Here is a 17793-nt window from a genome sequence, read left to right on the forward strand (position 1 = left end):
GCCTTCTGTGGTTGAAAATCACTTAAACATTGAACTGAGAACATTCTCTGCCTTTCTTGATTTATAGATGTTTCTTCATAGCTACACTTCCAAACAGTCCCAGTTGGCTGTGTGGATTGATAAGATGCATCTGGCTTGAAGACACAGACTAGTCACGGGGCAGGCCAGTCCCTAGAGAATCTGGTTGGGGTAGGAGCTGAGTCTCAGGAACCCTCCCTCTATATAAGAGAGCCAAGCAGAGCCCCAGGGCAGAGCCAGGAGGATGCAGACTGCTGGGCTCCTCAGCTGGTGAGCTGCCCAGGCGCTTTCACCTTCTCTTCCGCCCTGAATGTGCTCCCCAACATGGAGGTAAGAGAATTATTTCATTACTTTTGTAAACACAGCTATCTCAAATGAGGATAAGGAAGGCTTAATGGAAATAACTCAAATAAGGAGAGGACATGGGAAATAGTGACGATGAGGGTGAATTTTTAAATCCTTACTTAAATATTTAACAGTTCCGCTAAAGTGAATTCCTTTTTCTTATCCTGCAGTTAAAGTATTGGGTCAGGGGTGGGAATCCGAAATTGGAGACAATGTTTATGAAAGTCCTGAGAAAGCCTCTAAGAAATACACTGGTACTATTGTTTTTTCTTAAGGAAAAATTCCCTCCAGTGTATTTTTGTGTGTTTGATTTGGAGCTGATCAGTGGGCACCCTGTGGTCTGATTTACCTAAGAGCTTTATAAAAATAAAAGAGTTCAAAGATTTGGAACTTTAGGGGGTTAGCATTGTGACTTAGAAGGTGCAAGTAGTTGAAACGAAACTAAAGGTTTAGCAAATACACATGTTGACCCAATGAAAAATGGCCAGATGATAAAAAAAAAGTTACTATTCAACCAAAGACAGGACCAAAGACAGCAAACACTGTCATAAACTATATTTCTGGGATGCAAAAATAACTTGAAATTGCTACCACAATTTTATTATTGAAAATTTTGGTATTTAATGTTAAAAATTCCGCATAATAATGCTGAAACAATAATTTCTTAGTCTTGTCAGCTGCTAAGATGGCCTTTGTGGTTGCTATGCTGTCCATTTGTGATATTGAATCTATGTTCAGTTTCCCATGTGGTTGGAGGAGTAAGACGTGAGTCTTGAATGACTCATGCACAAAATGAAATAATTCAAATTAAACACAAATCACAATTACTAGGACACCAAGTAATCCTACAAAATTAGAATTATGATATAATCTAATGTTTATTACCCTCTCTTGTATTTTTATTTTAAAATTTAACCAGTGTCACCCCAATAAATTCAATAAAAAGAAAAAATATTAGAACATTTGTTAGCTCAAAAATAATGATGCTTTTCTTAGGGCCATCTAGCCCTAATATTTGTGTTAACTATCAACCAATTTCCTTACTTATTATGTAATGAGACATCTTAATAATTGTTTTGTACTTAAAAATTTGTCCACTATCAATGATTATTATGGTATTATTCTACCATGATAATAAATATACATTTCTCCTTCAATTGGCTGATAGAAAATAGAGAATTTATTTCCCTGAACATTGCATGCAGGGCTCTCTATTTCAAAGTAGATGTTCATATTTTTACATGAACCCTGAAGGGAATACTTTTGTGATACGTTTCAGAGAAGAAAAACTTGGGTTATGAAGACAACAGCAAAGATGATTCCCAGGTCTGGCTGTTTAAGGGGGAGGATGCTTTTGTCCCCTGCCCCCTCCATTCATGTGAACTAAATTCAGAGGGAGGCTCCCAGAAGCTCTTTGGTTCTCTCTGTATCCCCTGGTTGGGAGATAACTTGGGTCTGAAGTGTTTCAGAAGGATTTGAGAGCAGGAAGGGCTGCCCTCTGATCGGGCTGTGGTCCAGCCTTTCACTCCGTCTTCCCTGGACTGAGATGAACCTGGGGTCGGGAATCTACAGCACGATTCTCACGGGCTCCTCAGGCACGTCGATATCTCAGGTCAGGGCCTCTGTGTTTTCACTACGCCCAGAGCTGACCTGGTATTACCAGCTGTCTTCTATCAATGACACTGTGGGTATTTGTGCCTTTAAAAAACATGTCCTTTTCCAGATTACAATACTACCTTCTTGGGAAAAATAAGTTCAAAAAGAAGATAATAGCTATTATTTCTCCACCCTTTTGATAACCACTATTAACATCTTAATCTTTTCAGACTTTTATAGGAATATGTACAAAATATACTTTATTAAATTGCTATCACACTATCTGAATATTTTTACTCATTATATCATAAGCACGTTCTTTTGTCATTGGAACCTATAACATCCTTCTAATGACTACAAAGTATTCAATCATATTATTTTACCATTGTGCATTTCTATATTGTTAGAAATGTTGCAAATACAGATGTAAGTAAATTGATTTCGAAATCTAACTTCTTCATTTGTATGATGTTCTATGTTCGAAATTCATTGATCAAGATATTAATTAGGAAATGCCAATGAATTAAATTTGATTCATTTAAATTTCCTATTTAAAAAATTTTGGATATTGGAACCCAGTATTCTACAGAAATTAATATTTTATTTTTTACCCTGAATTGGCTCATGGCTCAATAGACAAACACAAATGACCGGACCTGAAGAAATTAGAAGCATGGAAGACAGAAGAAATTGCAGCTGAAGCATATTAGAAGAAGGAGGTAGCACTAATGTTTATTCAGAAAGAAAGGAAAGGAATTCTGGGAAATGTAGTTTCAGCTTAGCTGTATCACACAATATGAAGACACCATATCTTTTTTTTATTAATGAAAGATGATACAGAAGACACTAGTTCTTCTTTTTTAAAATGTATTTTTATTGATTTCAGAGAGGAAGAGAGAGAGAAAGATAGAAACATCAATGATGAGAGAGAATCATTGGTTGGCTGCCTCTTGCACGCCCCCTACTGGGGATGGAGCCTGCAAGTGGAGCCTGTGCCTTTGACAGGAATGGAACTCAGGACCCTTCAGCACAGGCTAATGCTCTCCACTGAGCCAAACCCAGGGGGACACCATATCTTTTCAACTAAGGAATTCTTTTATAGAGTCAACCCAGATGTCTGTCTGTCTCTGTCATTAATGTGACTTTATTAATTTGTGATTATTCTACCTTGCCCCCTTGATAAGATAGTCTCTCCAAAGGCAAGATATGATAGCTGCTTCTTTTTTAGGTATCCAACTAACAAATTCTTAAGAAATTATTTTGGTTATTAGATTCAGCTTGCATGACTCATGAACAGAAACTGGCTTTGTAATAAGCAGATCTTCATGGGCTAGAATAAGGAGTTTGTACAAGGGGAAGGTGGTGTCAAAGGTACTTCTGGTGAAAAAAAAATCCCTAAAATGTAGTTGAAATTTTTAAAAAATGCATGTAATAATAGAGTGTTAAAAATGATGTGTGCATGATGCCTGATTTGGCTGGGAGTTAAAGGCCATGAACAGGTGCTCAGTGCCCCACATGTTATGGTGGAATGTTGACGTTCAATACAGTATTACAGAGAGAAAAGCCCTAAGCCTGTCCAGTGTCCCGTGGCCATTTCCATCCTCAAGAGTATGCAAGACTGTGTCCCTTTGGAGACAGAGAATGACACCTTTCTCACATGTGAGAATATCTAAGGCATAGGCTGGTTGACTGGCCTGCCTTTAGCAGAACAGATCGACACAGCAGGATCAGCTGCACCCGGACATTAGGGTTTGAGAGAACAGAATGTGCCACAGTATCCCATGGACTAGATGTGGGCCTTTGTGTTGTCAGATGCTCTGCCCGAGGGACTGTCTGCCAGATAAAGCGATGAAACGGACAGCATCAGTATGGGTAGGACTCTGGTGAGAGTCAGGAGTGATAGACAAAAAGATGAGTCATTTGTGCAAGAGAAGAGTAGTTGTAGATTCCCAATGAGTGGGTGGGGGGCATCCAAAGAACCACAAAAAATCTGTGAAAGATAAAGAATTGGCATCAATCATCCAACACGCTCCGATTTACCATCACCAGAGTCCTGCTGAATGAGTCAAGCAATGTCACCCCCATACATCTTTAAAAATATATTTTTATTGATTTCAGAGAGGAAGGGAAAGGGGGGGAGAGATAGAAACATCAGTGATGAGAGAGAGCCATCAATCGTTTGCGTCCTGCATGCCCCGCACTGGGGGACAGAGCCCACAACCCAGACATGTGCCCTTGAGTGGAATCAAACCTGGGACCCTTCAGTCCTCAGGCCAACACTCTATCCACTGAGCCAATCTGGCTAGGGCACCCCAATACATTTAAGAATAATTTTAAAAAAATGTCCCTTTTGGCTCTTTCCTCTTTCACTCCTGCTGCTCTGACTTGGAAGAAGATAAGAGACAGCTCCGGGGAGGGAAGTGGGAGAGAAGCCGGAGAGCACCCCTCCCCTGTCGTGAGCATCCAGGAACTGGGAGCAGGAGAGACATTTGAAATCAGATGATAAATTGAAATTTGACTGTTAACTTGTTCCAGAATTTTATTTCCTGAAAATTTGCTAATGCCTGGGAGTGACTAACACAGCTCTGATATAGGCTTTCCCCCGGGCAGGAAAAATGGGAGCCGAGAGACGTGTTGCGAAAGGAAAGAGAAACATGTTGTTGGTAATTAACGAATAAAACCTTTCGGAGGTGTTGCTTGACATTACATGCTTCATGTGTCGCTGAAAACTCAGGAGGCGTCCTAGCTCCGCCACCCCTGTGTACTCATTTCCACGTGGCCCACAGCTCCTTGGTTGTCTGGTCAGAATAAGAGGCTGAAGCATTTGTGCAAGTTTAAAAGACAGAGGCAGGCAAGAAGGATTTTATAACCGAGGGGAGATAACTAATATGAGGACAGGGGATCTCGGAGGGGAGTGCGAGAGGCTGGAGAAAAGGTTGGGAAGCCACTCCACAGCGAGACTGAGAGAAGAGAGGTTTGGGGCAGAAGAGGAAGAATACTGGCCTGTTAGCATGAGGGCTCGGATGATTTTATTTATTTTTATTTTATTTTATTTTATTTTATTGCTTAAAGTATTACAAAGGGTATTACATATGTGTCCTTTTTTCCCCCCCGCCCTTGACAATCCCCTGGCCTCCCCTACCCCCCAGTGTCTTATGTCCATTGGTTATGCTTATATGCATGCATACAAGTCTTTTAAAGACGTTTATTCTGGGTTATGAATTGAATGCATTTGATGTTCTTCGAGCGTCTCCAGTAAAGATTTGAATTATATGCCCTACACCTTCAGTTGTCAGGTAATATAGGAAGATACTTAAAAGTAAAAGTACGATAATAAAAATCACCTATGATTTTACAACCAGAAATAAACTTTTATCCTGTTATACTTCTTCATAGGTTTTCAATACACATTTGATTTTTCAAACAAAACGTAATTACATTCTACACACAATTCTGTCACCTGTCAGACCCCCCACACCTGGCTGGTGTTGCAGGTAAGGAGGGGTCAAAGGCCTCCGAGGTTCTTCAGAGACCGCAGGAGCCACCCACCGAACTAAGGAGTGCGACGCACATCACCGCCTCCCTAGCCAGGGACGTGTCTCAATTCCTGAGTGCTCATTTATGAAGCTTATTTCCCTTTTAACTCCTCCACTCTCGGCTCTGCTCTTTCTTCCAGGCCTTTCCTCTCTGGGTGTCCTCATGGGGGCAGAACTTAGAGAGGACAGTGGAGAAAGGAACTAAAAGATGATGGGACCTTACAGAAATGCTTGGGACAATTTAACTCCAGTGAGCATTCATTTGTCCATGACATCGCCCATCCCCTAGTTGTTCTTACAGAAATGAAGAGTAGGCCCAGCCGGGGTGCCCAGTGGTTGAGCATCGACCTATGAGCCAGGAGGTCCCGGTTCTATTCCCAGCCGGGGGCGGGTGTGCAGGAGGCAATCAATCAATGATTCTCTCTCATCATTGATGCTTCTATCTCTCTCTCTCTTTCCCTTTCTCTCTGAAATAAATAAAAATACAAACACACACAAATGAACCATAGGAGGTGAGCTTAACAGAATTATATTAGATTCTTATTTCAAATGAAGACTTAAAAAACAAGTAGAGTCACCAAGCCTTCTCCCTGGTCCTTTCACTTTATATTCCTAAATCACAAATCTTGACTTGTACAAATGAATTGGCTTTCAACTCATTTAAGAAATGCAAACAAAAATAATGCTTTTATTTCCCCCCAGGCTATAAGTTTCTTCATCTTGGTGGGATTTGTAGCAGAGTTCCCAGTTTTTTCAAGGTGAGAATTGTTTGGATTGTGTGTGGAAATAATTAAAATTGTTTTTTGTTGTTGTTTGTTTTTAGGAAATGTTTTAGTGCAGCCTGAGCATGTTTATCTCTTCAGTGCTGTATCTTTCCACATCTTGAGAAAAGGCAATGATAGCAAAAGCTTGTTTTATTCTTATTTTATTTGCTGCAAGGAAGAAGCCTGCGGATGAAAAATACCTCAAGGTTTTCTGCCTGTCCCAGCTGTGGTTTTACCCCCTTTCAGAGATTTGCAGCTGCCTTACACAGTCCAGAGCAGAATTTGATCTTTAAATGTAGGCGTTGCAGAACATTCTTTGGATTTTAAAGGTCGAGAGTCTTTGCAGACATAGCTTTAGTGGCTCTCGAGGCCTGGAGAATGGCGGGCTCATTTACCCACGGCCTTATTTTGCTTTCGCGGTCAGTTTGGCAGGACGGGGCCAGGTCAGTTCACCCTAGGAAACTATCAGAATATGTGTCAGGCGCCGTGCTGGTGACTGGGGACCGGGCAGCACTGCACCTCGGCTGCGTGGTTGGGAACTGGAAACAGTTGGTTTCCATACACACATGCTGGGGCTCCCTCGGCCAGAGGCCTGGACAGGGCGCAGCAGGAGCCCAGAGGAGGCGAGGCCCAGCGCGCTTCCCTCCCTAAGCCTCGTGCTTTGGGGGAAGCTGAGCCTGTCCCTGGGACCCCAGATAGGAACATAGCAAGTTCACATTGTTTGAGGGTCAATAATTCTAAGGCATTGGGACCCTTGGCGCCACGTCAAGACCACAGGTTAGCCAGGTTGGCTCCATCAAAGCACCCGAGACACACATAGGGCAGCATCGGCTCCTGACTGTCAAGGTCACCCAGGGCCCGAGGAGGAGTGCAGGTCACCTGCAGATGTGTCCAAGGCTAGAAATGTGCTCACAATCCAGAAATCGGGAGTCTCCATTCCTTCACCCTCTGCGGGTGTGCGAGGGGAATGTCTGAGGGCTGAGCCACGTGACCTCCACACAGCTGGAGTTAAGCATGGAGTGAGCACCAACTCCCCATTTCCACATTTTTTTTTTATAATTTTTATTTCTTAAAGTATTACAAAGAGTATTACATATGTCTCCTCCCCCCCCCCCTTGACATTCCCCCGGCCTCTACCCCCCTGGTGTCTTGTGTCCATTGGTTAATCATATATGCATGCATATAAGTCCTTTGGTTGATCTCTTAATCCGCCCCCCCCCCAAACCCTCCCCAGGCTTCCCACTGTAGTTTGACAGTCTGTTCAATGTTGCTCTGCCTCTGCATCTACCCCTGTTCATCAGTCTATACTGGTCCCCATTATCTGTCCCAACCTCACTGGAGCAGTCACAACCTCACTGGGGCTGTCTCAGCCTAACCGGGGCCGTTTCAACCTCACTGGGGCCGTTTCAGCCTCACTGGGGCCGTCCCGACTTCACCGGGGCCGTTTCAACCTAACCGGGGCCATCCCGACCTCACTGGGGCCGTTTCAACCTCACCGGGGCCGTCCCGACCTCACCAGGGCAGTTTCAACCTCACCGGGGCCATTTCCACATATTTTGAGTGCACTTGTTTAGGCTCGGATTTCCCCTCTATGGGTGTGGGCTTAAGAAGGGACCTAAATGAACAGGGGAGCATTTAAAAGTGAATTCCTGTCCATTTAGCCCTTGCTTGTCTTCAGTATCCCACTCTCCCAGGCTCTTTCTAGAACTCCTGGTCTCCCAGGTTTGAGAGTTTTTGAGTAACTTTTTCACATGTCACTCAGTATCCTTCTGAAAGCTACAGTACCTTCCTCCCAGATGTTCTCACTTATCCCTTCCGACTCTGACCACCTCCCTATCTCTATTTCCATAACAGCATCCTGTACACATCCCTATTGTGAAATCTTTTAGATTGGATTTATTGCATCACGGGTTACGGTTGTATTATTGTACTGTGATCACTTGTTGATACATCTGTGTCTTTGTCTTCCCCTTTGTCAATGGTTAGTGACCTATCTCTTTGAATATGTCTACAACTGTAGTGTTTCCATAGTGCCCGGTACATGATAGATGTTTAACAAATGTTAATCTCTCAAAAGGTTTACAAAATACAGATTTTACAGATTTACAAAATATATTTTGGGATACTTTTGGTTTCTCTTTGGAAGTAAATTTGTGAAGCAGTTTTGACTGTTTTTGACTGTTCTCTGTGTCCCCTCTCTCTTACCTTCCCCCCTGCGTTGATGAACCGCTGGACAGCGCCTCTTCTCCCGTCAATTGCCAGTGGGGCTCCTTCGGCCCTTGGTCGGAATGCAATGGCTGCACCAAGTCTCAGGTGGGCCCATGTAGAAACTTTGTATTTATCGCTTATCTGCTGAGATAGCTGAGGCGTGGACAAAAGGGCATTCACGTTTGAATGCTATTTTTTATGTTTCTTGAAATGTAATTAGTCATTTTAAAGGAAAAGAAGTATAACTTGTATAATAATATTGTAATAAAGTAATGTCTGCATTCTAGCTTTTCCTCACAGGACTTTTCTAAATCGTTTCTGAATCTTACCAGAAATACACATAGGCTAACCATGAAAAGCAGCTCACTAATTCCTGAGCTACTAGAGAAACAAGAAGAGCATGAAATGAAGTCAGTAGACAATTCAAAGCCCGATTCAAGTTTAATGGATTCAACTTGTCTTCCTATTTGAAATAAACACTAACAAGTGGCAAAATTACCGCTTCGTTTTGCCTGGCAAGTAGTGGATGACCATAAAGAGTCAAACATTTTGCAATGTTTTAAAGGTCCATTTTTTAAAAGAAAATTGAATTTATTTAAGGAAAAGGGTACGGGAGACGTGGCTATCCAAAGGGAAGGGTTGAACAAAGAAAAGGGGCCTTGGAGAGAGGTTCAGGGGGTTAGCCCGGCTTGAGCTGCTGCCGCCCTTGCTCCCCGGCTGCAAGTCTCATGGGTCCCTTAGAGGTTGGGGGATACGTGTCTGCCTGTGGGGGAATGGCACGGGCGTGCTCCTCAGAGGGAAAGTGCACCTGAAGTTTCATTTTAAGTAATACAAATAAAAGACCAGACCTGCTCTGGAGATTATAGAGTCCTTCTAGAAATGTATGCTTTTTTTTTTTTCTTATTATAAATTACTCATTGGAGAAAAACACAGAAAAGTATACATAAAGAAAACACTACTTATAATTCCACCATTTAGAAGAAACCAATATAACAGCATTGGTTATTTCTTTTGTTTTCTTCCTGCGTGTTTATGATTTTTAAAATTAAGATTATTTGATCATAGTTTTGTATTCTACTATTTTAACCTAACATACTGTCAGCATAAATTAAAAAAGAATTATTTTGTTGAGAGTATTACACATGTGCTCCACTCCCCCCCCCCCCCTTTGTCCCACTCCACCCAGCTCCCACCCCACCCCAGTCCTTCTCTGCATTATTGTCCATGTCCATGGGCTATGCATATATATCAGCATGAATTTTAATAGCTGTATATAAATATATTAAACTTATTTATCTACTTTCCTATTGTTTGGTTTTTAGATTATTTACATTTTTGGTTATTATAAATAAAAATTTAATGAACATTTTTATACATAGGCATATATCCTCTTTTCTGATAATTCTTTAGGATGAATTTGAAAAATATAATGTTTGTTTTATTTTATTTTTAAAAATATATTTTTATTGATTTTAGAAAAGAAGGGAGAGGGAGAGAGAGAGAAACATTAATGATGAGAGAGAATCATTGATCAGCTGCCTCCTGCACGCCCCCTACTGGGGATCGAGCCTGCAACCTGGGCATGTGCCCTTGACAGGAATTGAACCTGGGACCCTTCAGTTCACAGACTGATGCTCTATCCATTGAGCCAAGCCAGCCAGAGCTATAATATTTGTTTTAAAGTTTCTGAACATTTGAATGTTCAAATATTTTTCATTGAAATATTATTGACATGTAACATTCTAATAGTTTCAGGTGCACAATATTATTCGATATTTGTAAACTATTTTAGAAGTAGTGCTGTTTGGATAAAAATATGTATTTAAACTTTATTTTTTAAGTTATTAGAACAACAGAAACATATTGCAGAACATAATTTTGAAGCATCATCATAATCATCATTTTTTTCAAGCATTTATTTAGTACCTCTGTGAGTGGTATTTACAAAATAACTTACACAATTGCAGAATTTGGCTTCTGGCAAATATAATAGATGACAACTCTGATTATAGGCAAAAAAAATACATGAATAACAAGGCGAACATCAGACAAACACCTACCACAGAAAACATTTTTATAATTTAAAAAATGTTAAGAAAGAGCACTAAATAGAAGTAGATAGAAGGTATTTTTCATATTAGCAATTTTTTCTCGTTGAGAGAAGGTCATGATGCAATGGATACATCCTAGCTTATACAATCAAAATTTTCATCCAGAAAGAGACAAGTGAAAATTAAAAAGGGGTCATAAGATCGGAATCTGACAGGTGAGAATGAGACTGCCGGGCGTAGGCAGTCATCAAGGCCCTCCCGACAGACAGGGAGGGAAAACATCACTTATACAACAACACAACCCGTGCCTTGAACTTCAGAGAATGACAAATTAATCAGCCGCACATGAGAGGTGTCTTCATCAATTGAATAAAGAAACTAAAAACTTATTAAGAAACTGTACTGAGTCCAGCTGGTGTAGCTCAGTGGTTGAGTGTCAACCTATGGAATAGAAGGTCACGATTCTTGGTCAGGGCACATGCCCAGGTTGCAGGCTCGATCCCCAGTAGGGGGCGTTCAGGGGGCAGCTGATCACTGATTCTACAATCATTGATGTTTCTGTCTCTCCCTCTCCCTTCCTCTCTCTCTGAAATCAATAAAAATATAATAATAATAATAATAATAATAATAATAATAAAGAAACTGTACTGAGTTCCATTCCCAACTGAGAAATGCCAGAGCCAGGCCCAGGCTGATGTAAAACTGCTCAGAGTTCATATCACATTCCTGTGACCCTTTGTCCCAAGAAATCCCCACTTCTAACCAGTTTAAGATGGATGAATAGACTCAACATACCTGGCTTTCCCTGTTGGTCTTTGCTCAAGGTTACATGCGCTGGAATGTCAAATTTTACTCATTTTTATTAATGGGGAAGAGCTGAGTATAGGAAGAGGCTTTGATGATGCACCTTTGGGGAGGGAAAGGGCTTTGTAGATCTTTCTTTTTTCTTTAAACATTGGATACATGTTGATTGTTGCATTTTAGGATGATTAGTTGTTTCTCAATTTGCTTGCTGATTTTCTAAATTTCCCCCTCCTGCCCCTCCCTCCCCCCTGCTTCCTTAGAGGTTTGCTTTTGAGCTAGTTTCCATTTTAGACATCAAGGATTTTGATTGTTTCCTAACATCCTATTGTAGATGCAGCTTCACCTTTGGACTACTAAGGCTTCTGTTTTGTAAAATTGTTTAAAATATATTTTTTTATTGATTTCAGAGAGGAAGGGAGAGGGAGAGAGAGATAGACACATCAATGAAAGAGAAACATTGATTGGCTGCCTCCTGCAAGCCCCCCACCTGTAATCCCGGCATGTGCCCTGACCGGGAATCTAACAGTGACCTCCTGGTTCAGAGGTCAATGCTCGACCACTTAGCCACACAGGCCAGGCTTCTGTTTTGTAAATTTGACATCTATGTGATCACATTTCTCTCTGGATTGTTTTGCCTTGACTTGCCTTCCTGACAAAGGATTAACATTCAGTTCAAATCAATTACCACCAATTTCCAAAGTTTTCCATAACTCCCCTTCATCTCAACCCTCTTCCCAAAACCATTACCCTCTCTCCAGCCAAACTCATTGTCGCCCTTCTAATTAGCTCTTGGTACAAAGCTTTGGCAAAGACATTAATCTTCTACATTGCAGTCTATTTGCATACATGTTTACCCAGCTAATTCTTTCAGGTTATTTTCTTAAAGATTCTCTAATATATTTTTTAGCACTCACTCCTGAGAGTAAATATATACATGCACATATATAAATATAGTATACTAGAGGCCCATTGCAGGAAGATTCCTGCAAGAATAGGGCTTCCTGTGGCTGGAGCGAAGCAGAGAAGGGAGGGAAACCCGCTGAGGTGGGCTTCACTCCCGCTCTGCCACACAGCTGGTTTGTTTTCCCTCCGGCTCCACTGCACAGCTGGTTTCCCTCCCGCCTCCCGTTTCTGCCGCCTTGGCTCCGTTCCTGTCTCTGCCGCCTCTACTTTGCTCCCTTCTGTAGCGCGTCGCTTCCACGTTGTTTTCAGTCTTGGCTCCCAGCTGGTATATGCAAATTAACCGACATCTTGGTTGGGATAATTTGCATATAGTCGCTCTGATTGGCTGGTGGGCGTAGCGAAGGTATGGTCAATTAGCATCTTTGTATTTTATTAGTGTAGATTATCTGTAATAATAACCCAAGTGTCACTGGACTCAAGGACAAGTGGGTCTGTGGGTTCATTGATTTTGTAGGTTTTACTTCTGTGGGATCCAGGACCATTTCCCAGACATTGCTTCTCCAATTGTATTAATGTTTCTCAGATTTTATTTCTCAGATAAAGGAATCTGGAGCTATCGATAAGCACTACCTGTTCTTTGTTTAGACTCGCAGGCGGATGATTGATGTTTATGCACAGTATGGCGGCCACCCTTGTGCCGGAAGTGCTTTTCAGACACAAGCGTGTGAACCTACACAAGGATGTCCAGCGGAAGAGGGATGTGGACAGCGTTTCAGGTGTTTTTCAGGTACTGGTTTTCCATAGGCAGAGTGTAAACTCAAATGTTATTTGTTTAAATTGCTCGGTATATATTTGCTGAATTTACCTGAATTTATACTGACCTATACATCAATTTTCCTCAAATATCAGTATCATTTTTATTGGCATGGTAATCACACTCAGCTATCAGTCTTTTAAATGTAAAGGGAGGCATATGGTGATAAAAGTGCCTCTTTGAAAAAACACACAAAATAGTTCTTGACATTGCACTGAGACTGGGAAAAAATGTTACTACCAAAAGCATTATTATGTTTACAAGAAAAGCAACTCTAATAGCTAATCAAGGAGCAACACAAGTCACCCTTATGCATGGGTGCTTGAAACATAGTTTTTCCATTATTATTTGATTTATTGTCTATGTTGCATTTATAGCATCAGATTAATTCAACAACCTTCAGCAAGCATTTATTCTTCATTATGTTCCAGATATAGTGATAAGTGTTGTGGATTTAGAAATAAAACACATAGCCTCTTCCCTCAAAAAATTTTTTAAAGTTTTATGGAAAGAATAGTACATAAATAATCCCTGTGTTTGAAGTGTTCTTTAGAAATACTTGTCAAACTCCTATTTTACTTTCAAAGCCCAAATTACATGACACCTCCTTTGAGAAGCCTTCCCTGAACCTCTAACCAAGAGAACTAATTAACAAACCACTTCCGTGTTTCCTATGTATATCTGCAATCTGGACTATTGGTTGGCCTGGATGTCTCTTGGCAGACTGAACTCTTTGAAGACATGCAGGGTGGTCAAAAGTAGGTTTAGAGTTATGAGTATGCAAAGCACCGAGTTTGTTCTTGCATTATTATTTATTTATTGATTATTGTATTTTCCATATGAACAACTGTAAACCGACTTTTGCCCGGGCCTGTACCCCACGTAGTTTTTGCATCTGGAGTGCCTGGTACACTCTCAACCAATGTTTGCTGCATGGGCTTGAGGGACAGCATAGAGGGTGTGTGCTATCCCGTCCGGACAGCGTGGAAGGACAAGTGGAAGGATGTGCATCGCAGCCTGTGGGGTAGAGATGGTTTCTGCAAGGAGACCATGTGTCATTTGATTATTAAAGACAAGCAGGTGGTCGGTAGAGGAAACCCTTCTAGGCTGAGAGAACTGTAAGTGCAAGGTCAGTGGAGACAAGGGAAAGCCTGGCCTTTATTCACGGAAGTGATCCAGGGTGACTAGGGCATGGGAAGCTGGCCGAGTGGCTGCAGAGGATGCTGGGGAGTTGGCGGGGGTTTGATCATTTGTACCCTCCAGTGTGTCCTGGGAACCCTGCACGTATGTCTACTGTGACAATCATGTTGTTGAATTGTAATGATCTATGTCTTTATATCTTTCCTGTGACATTGTAAAATGTATTAAAAACCTAACAAATACCATTTTTATTCATACTTGTATCGCCCTATCCAGAAGAGTCTCTCAAACAGAGTAGGTGTTAATGTTGAGCTGTAACCTTGTGGCTCGGTTGCCATGCTCTCAAAGCTCACACATCTAAGTCACCAAGAAAAGCAGGACTTGGCATCTTGGTCAGTGATTCCAGAAAAGAAACGGAAAGTTCAAGGGCAGGAGGTCAATCTGTCCTCCCAGTGGTTGGCATGGTCTGGTTTTGGAGGACTCAGACAAACTGCTTGATGCTCATGAGTGAAAGCCTGGCATCGGAATTCAGGCTTTATTTTCAATTTTGTGTCTGGCCAAGGTCAGAGTCAGTTCTGTGTGTTGCAAAATGACCACCAACATCATCACCAGTCCTTCCGGGACATGGATGTTAAATTCACACTGAAAGGCCAGTGCATGCTGGGGGCTGCGGGCGGACGATTTGATCCCACCTGGTGTTCCCTTTCTGCCCTCCTTTATTTTTGTGTGGATGCTTTTCTCGTGGTCAGGCCAATGCATCAGCAAGTCACTGGTTTGCAACGGGGATTCTGACTGTGATGAAGATGGCGCCGATGAGGACGGATGTGAGGACACAGACAGCAGACGGTCCTGTGACCTCGATAAACCTCCTCCCAACATTGAACTTACTGGAAATGGGTAAGGGGCTGGGCAGCCACCTGTGCATATTGGTGGGTTATAATTCTTCATTTTGTTTTGTTTTGTTATTATTTTTTGGTAAGTCTAATAGCAAATCACCTAATAGCCAAGCCTTTGGCTCAGAGCTCTTTGCTACATCCTGAAACAATATTTTAAAATTCCTATCTGTATACCCATAAATACATATGCAGTAAAATATGGAGTGACCAATTGTCCCAGGACTGTCCTGGTTTAAGCACCGGAAGTCTTGCATCCAAGGAAACCTCACAGAGCTGGAAAAATCCACATAGTCGGTCACCCTGTTGGAGAGAGAGAGAGAGGGAGATAGAGAGGGAGAGAGAGAGATAGAGCAAGAGAGCAGTATATTGGAAATGCAGGCTAAAAAGTAATTGCTCAGATGAGCTGGGGACTTATTTCCAAGTAAAGTTGAGACAATCCTGTGTTTGTCTTTTCAAAAAGAATTCTGAAGAATTTTTAAGGGTCAGACCCAAGTTAAGATTTCAAGGCTTTAATCTATTATAGAATGATAGATGTGATTTTTCTATGATATTTCAAAATGCATTCATAGAGAAGTGATAAAATTACCCTAAAGAGGACACCAGGCGACATGCTAAGAGGCAATCAGTTGAAATTCTTTGTAGAGTGCTCTCTGTCCTCGAAGGTAATCGTAATGGTATTGGTTTTATCTGTAGATTCAATTCAAAGCCAGCTGTTGCCATAGCTACACAAGGACGTGTATTTCCCAAACATGTGCTTAGGCTGAAAGAAGTTGGCTTTTCCCAGACATTAGTTTCAGCTACCACACCAAGCATGGGAGGCTGGAGAACGTAGGGTATGCACTAGAATTCTGTCCTCTTTATCTGAGCTCTCTTTCGAAGACATACTTAACTGTAATGTATTTCTAGAGTTCTCTAATGACGCCGTTTCCAGCAAGTGCTATTTCTGATTTTTAACCATCTGTTCTTCCTGTTAAAAAAAACACCCACAACAGTTACAATGCACTCACCGGCCAGTTCCGGAGCAGAGTCATCAACACGAAGAGTTTCGGCGGCCAGTGCAGAAAGGTGTTCAGTGGGGATAAGCCAGACTACTACAGGCTGAGTGCCAATGTCCTCTCCTACACATTTGAGGTACTCAATTGCATGGACTTTACTTATCTCCCACCTGTGAGTTGTTGCCAGAAATCATTATTTACATGATATATATTTTTGGTGGGTATTTGTGGAGAGCTTACTTGTGCCTACTATGTGGTCAATTTTTTAAAAAATATATATTTCATTGATTTTTTACAGAGAGGAAGGGAGAGGGATAGAGAGCTAGAAACATCGATGAGAGAGAAACATCCATCAGCTGCCTCCTGCACACCTTCCGCTGGGGATGTGCCCGCAACCCAGGTACATGCCCTTGACTGGAATTGAACACGGGACCGCTCGGTCCGCTGGCCAACACTCTATCCACTGAGCCAAACCGGTCAGGGCTGTGGTCAATTCTTATAAATGTTTTATATGGACTTAAAAAGAATACCCAACCTGGCTGGGGTGGCTCAGTGGTTGAGCGTCAACCTATGAACCAAGAGGTCACGATTTTATTCCCAGTCAGGGCATATGCCCGAGTTGCGGGCTCGAACCCCAGTATGGGCTGTGCAAGAGGCAGCTAATTAATGTTTCTCTCTTATTGATGTTTCTATCTCTCTACTCATTCCCTTCCTCTCTCTCTAAAATCAATAAAAACAAATATATCAATAAAGAATACCCCTTATGTAACCCTAGAGCATGGGGCAAGGGTACTTTAACTTGTGTCATTTGAGCTGAAATCTCCTTTTGCCTCATTTTCATTTGGCCTCTGCTCTGTATGGGACCAGGACCACCTGGTCTGTCCCAGCATGGGTGTTAAAAGTCAAGGCCCTGGTATGATCATTTCCTCAGAAACATGTTTTTATTTTCAAACTGTGAAAGATTTCATATGTACGAAAGAGTGTGAATAACATATATGTGCAGTTGGGGAAAAACTAATAGAGCAGGTACCCATATATGCCCATCACCCACCTAAATAAATAGATTACCAGTGACTTAAAGGTTCCCGCTTACCCCTCTCTGCTCAGTCCTCCTCTCCCCAACTCCCCAGGCCATCACTATCTCGCCTTGTGTGTTGATCATTTCCTTGTTTTTCTGATTATGTGTATTTCCTATATCTTTGTCTCCAAATAAAAATTTGTAGTTTCGTTTTGACTGTTTTGACTGTTTCGTTTTCGTTTTGACTGTTTTGTAGTTTTATATAAATGGTGCATATGGTCTATGTTCTTCCATGGATTGTCTTTTTTACTCAAAATTATGGTTTTGAATTTCATTCATGCTGATGTAGGTGGCATTTTTATTGCTGTTCCCAACTGTTTCTTATGTAATTAAGGAAAGTTTAAGAAGATCATATTGCATTGAAAAAAGATGATTCTTGCAGTTAGTTATGTGTAGAGTAGATGGCTGAACTAAGGAGTAAGGAGATGGCTGAACTAAGGAGCTAAGAGGCTTACTCGCATAAATTGTACAGAATTGGAAAGTTAAATATACTACAGAATCACATAGAATGTTCCAAAACAAAATCCAAGTAATTTGATTGCATGATGTAACCTATTTGCATCTCTGTCCCTCTCTGTTAGACAAAAAAATATATCAAGAACCAAATGCTTTGTAGTTCTTTTTTTAGTGTAGTTTTGTTAATTT

At 41.4% G+C, this 17793-nt stretch overlaps 1 protein-coding gene across 1 annotated transcript in view; it reads left to right on the plus strand.

Annotated features, from left to right (window-relative positions):
* Positions 1 to 211: 211 nt before the first annotated feature.
* C7 (complement C7) overlaps positions 212 to 17793 on the plus strand; it is a 47568-nt gene continuing 29986 nt past the window's right edge. Inside the window, exons 1-6 of the mRNA XM_036310058.1 lie at positions 212 to 348; positions 6198 to 6253; positions 8497 to 8572; positions 12871 to 13012; positions 14929 to 15076; positions 16068 to 16206. Coding sequence (XP_036165951.1) covers positions 343 to 348; positions 6198 to 6253; positions 8497 to 8572; positions 12871 to 13012; positions 14929 to 15076; positions 16068 to 16206 — 567 coding nt within the window. The 5' untranslated portion in view covers positions 212 to 342. The remainder of the gene's footprint in view (positions 349 to 6197; positions 6254 to 8496; positions 8573 to 12870; positions 13013 to 14928; positions 15077 to 16067; positions 16207 to 17793) is intronic.

The sequence above is a fragment of the Myotis myotis genome, unplaced genomic scaffold (assembly GCF_014108235.1).
Source record: "Myotis myotis isolate mMyoMyo1 unplaced genomic scaffold, mMyoMyo1.p scaffold_m19_p_5, whole genome shotgun sequence".
NCBI lineage: Eukaryota > Metazoa > Chordata > Mammalia > Chiroptera > Vespertilionidae > Myotis > Myotis myotis.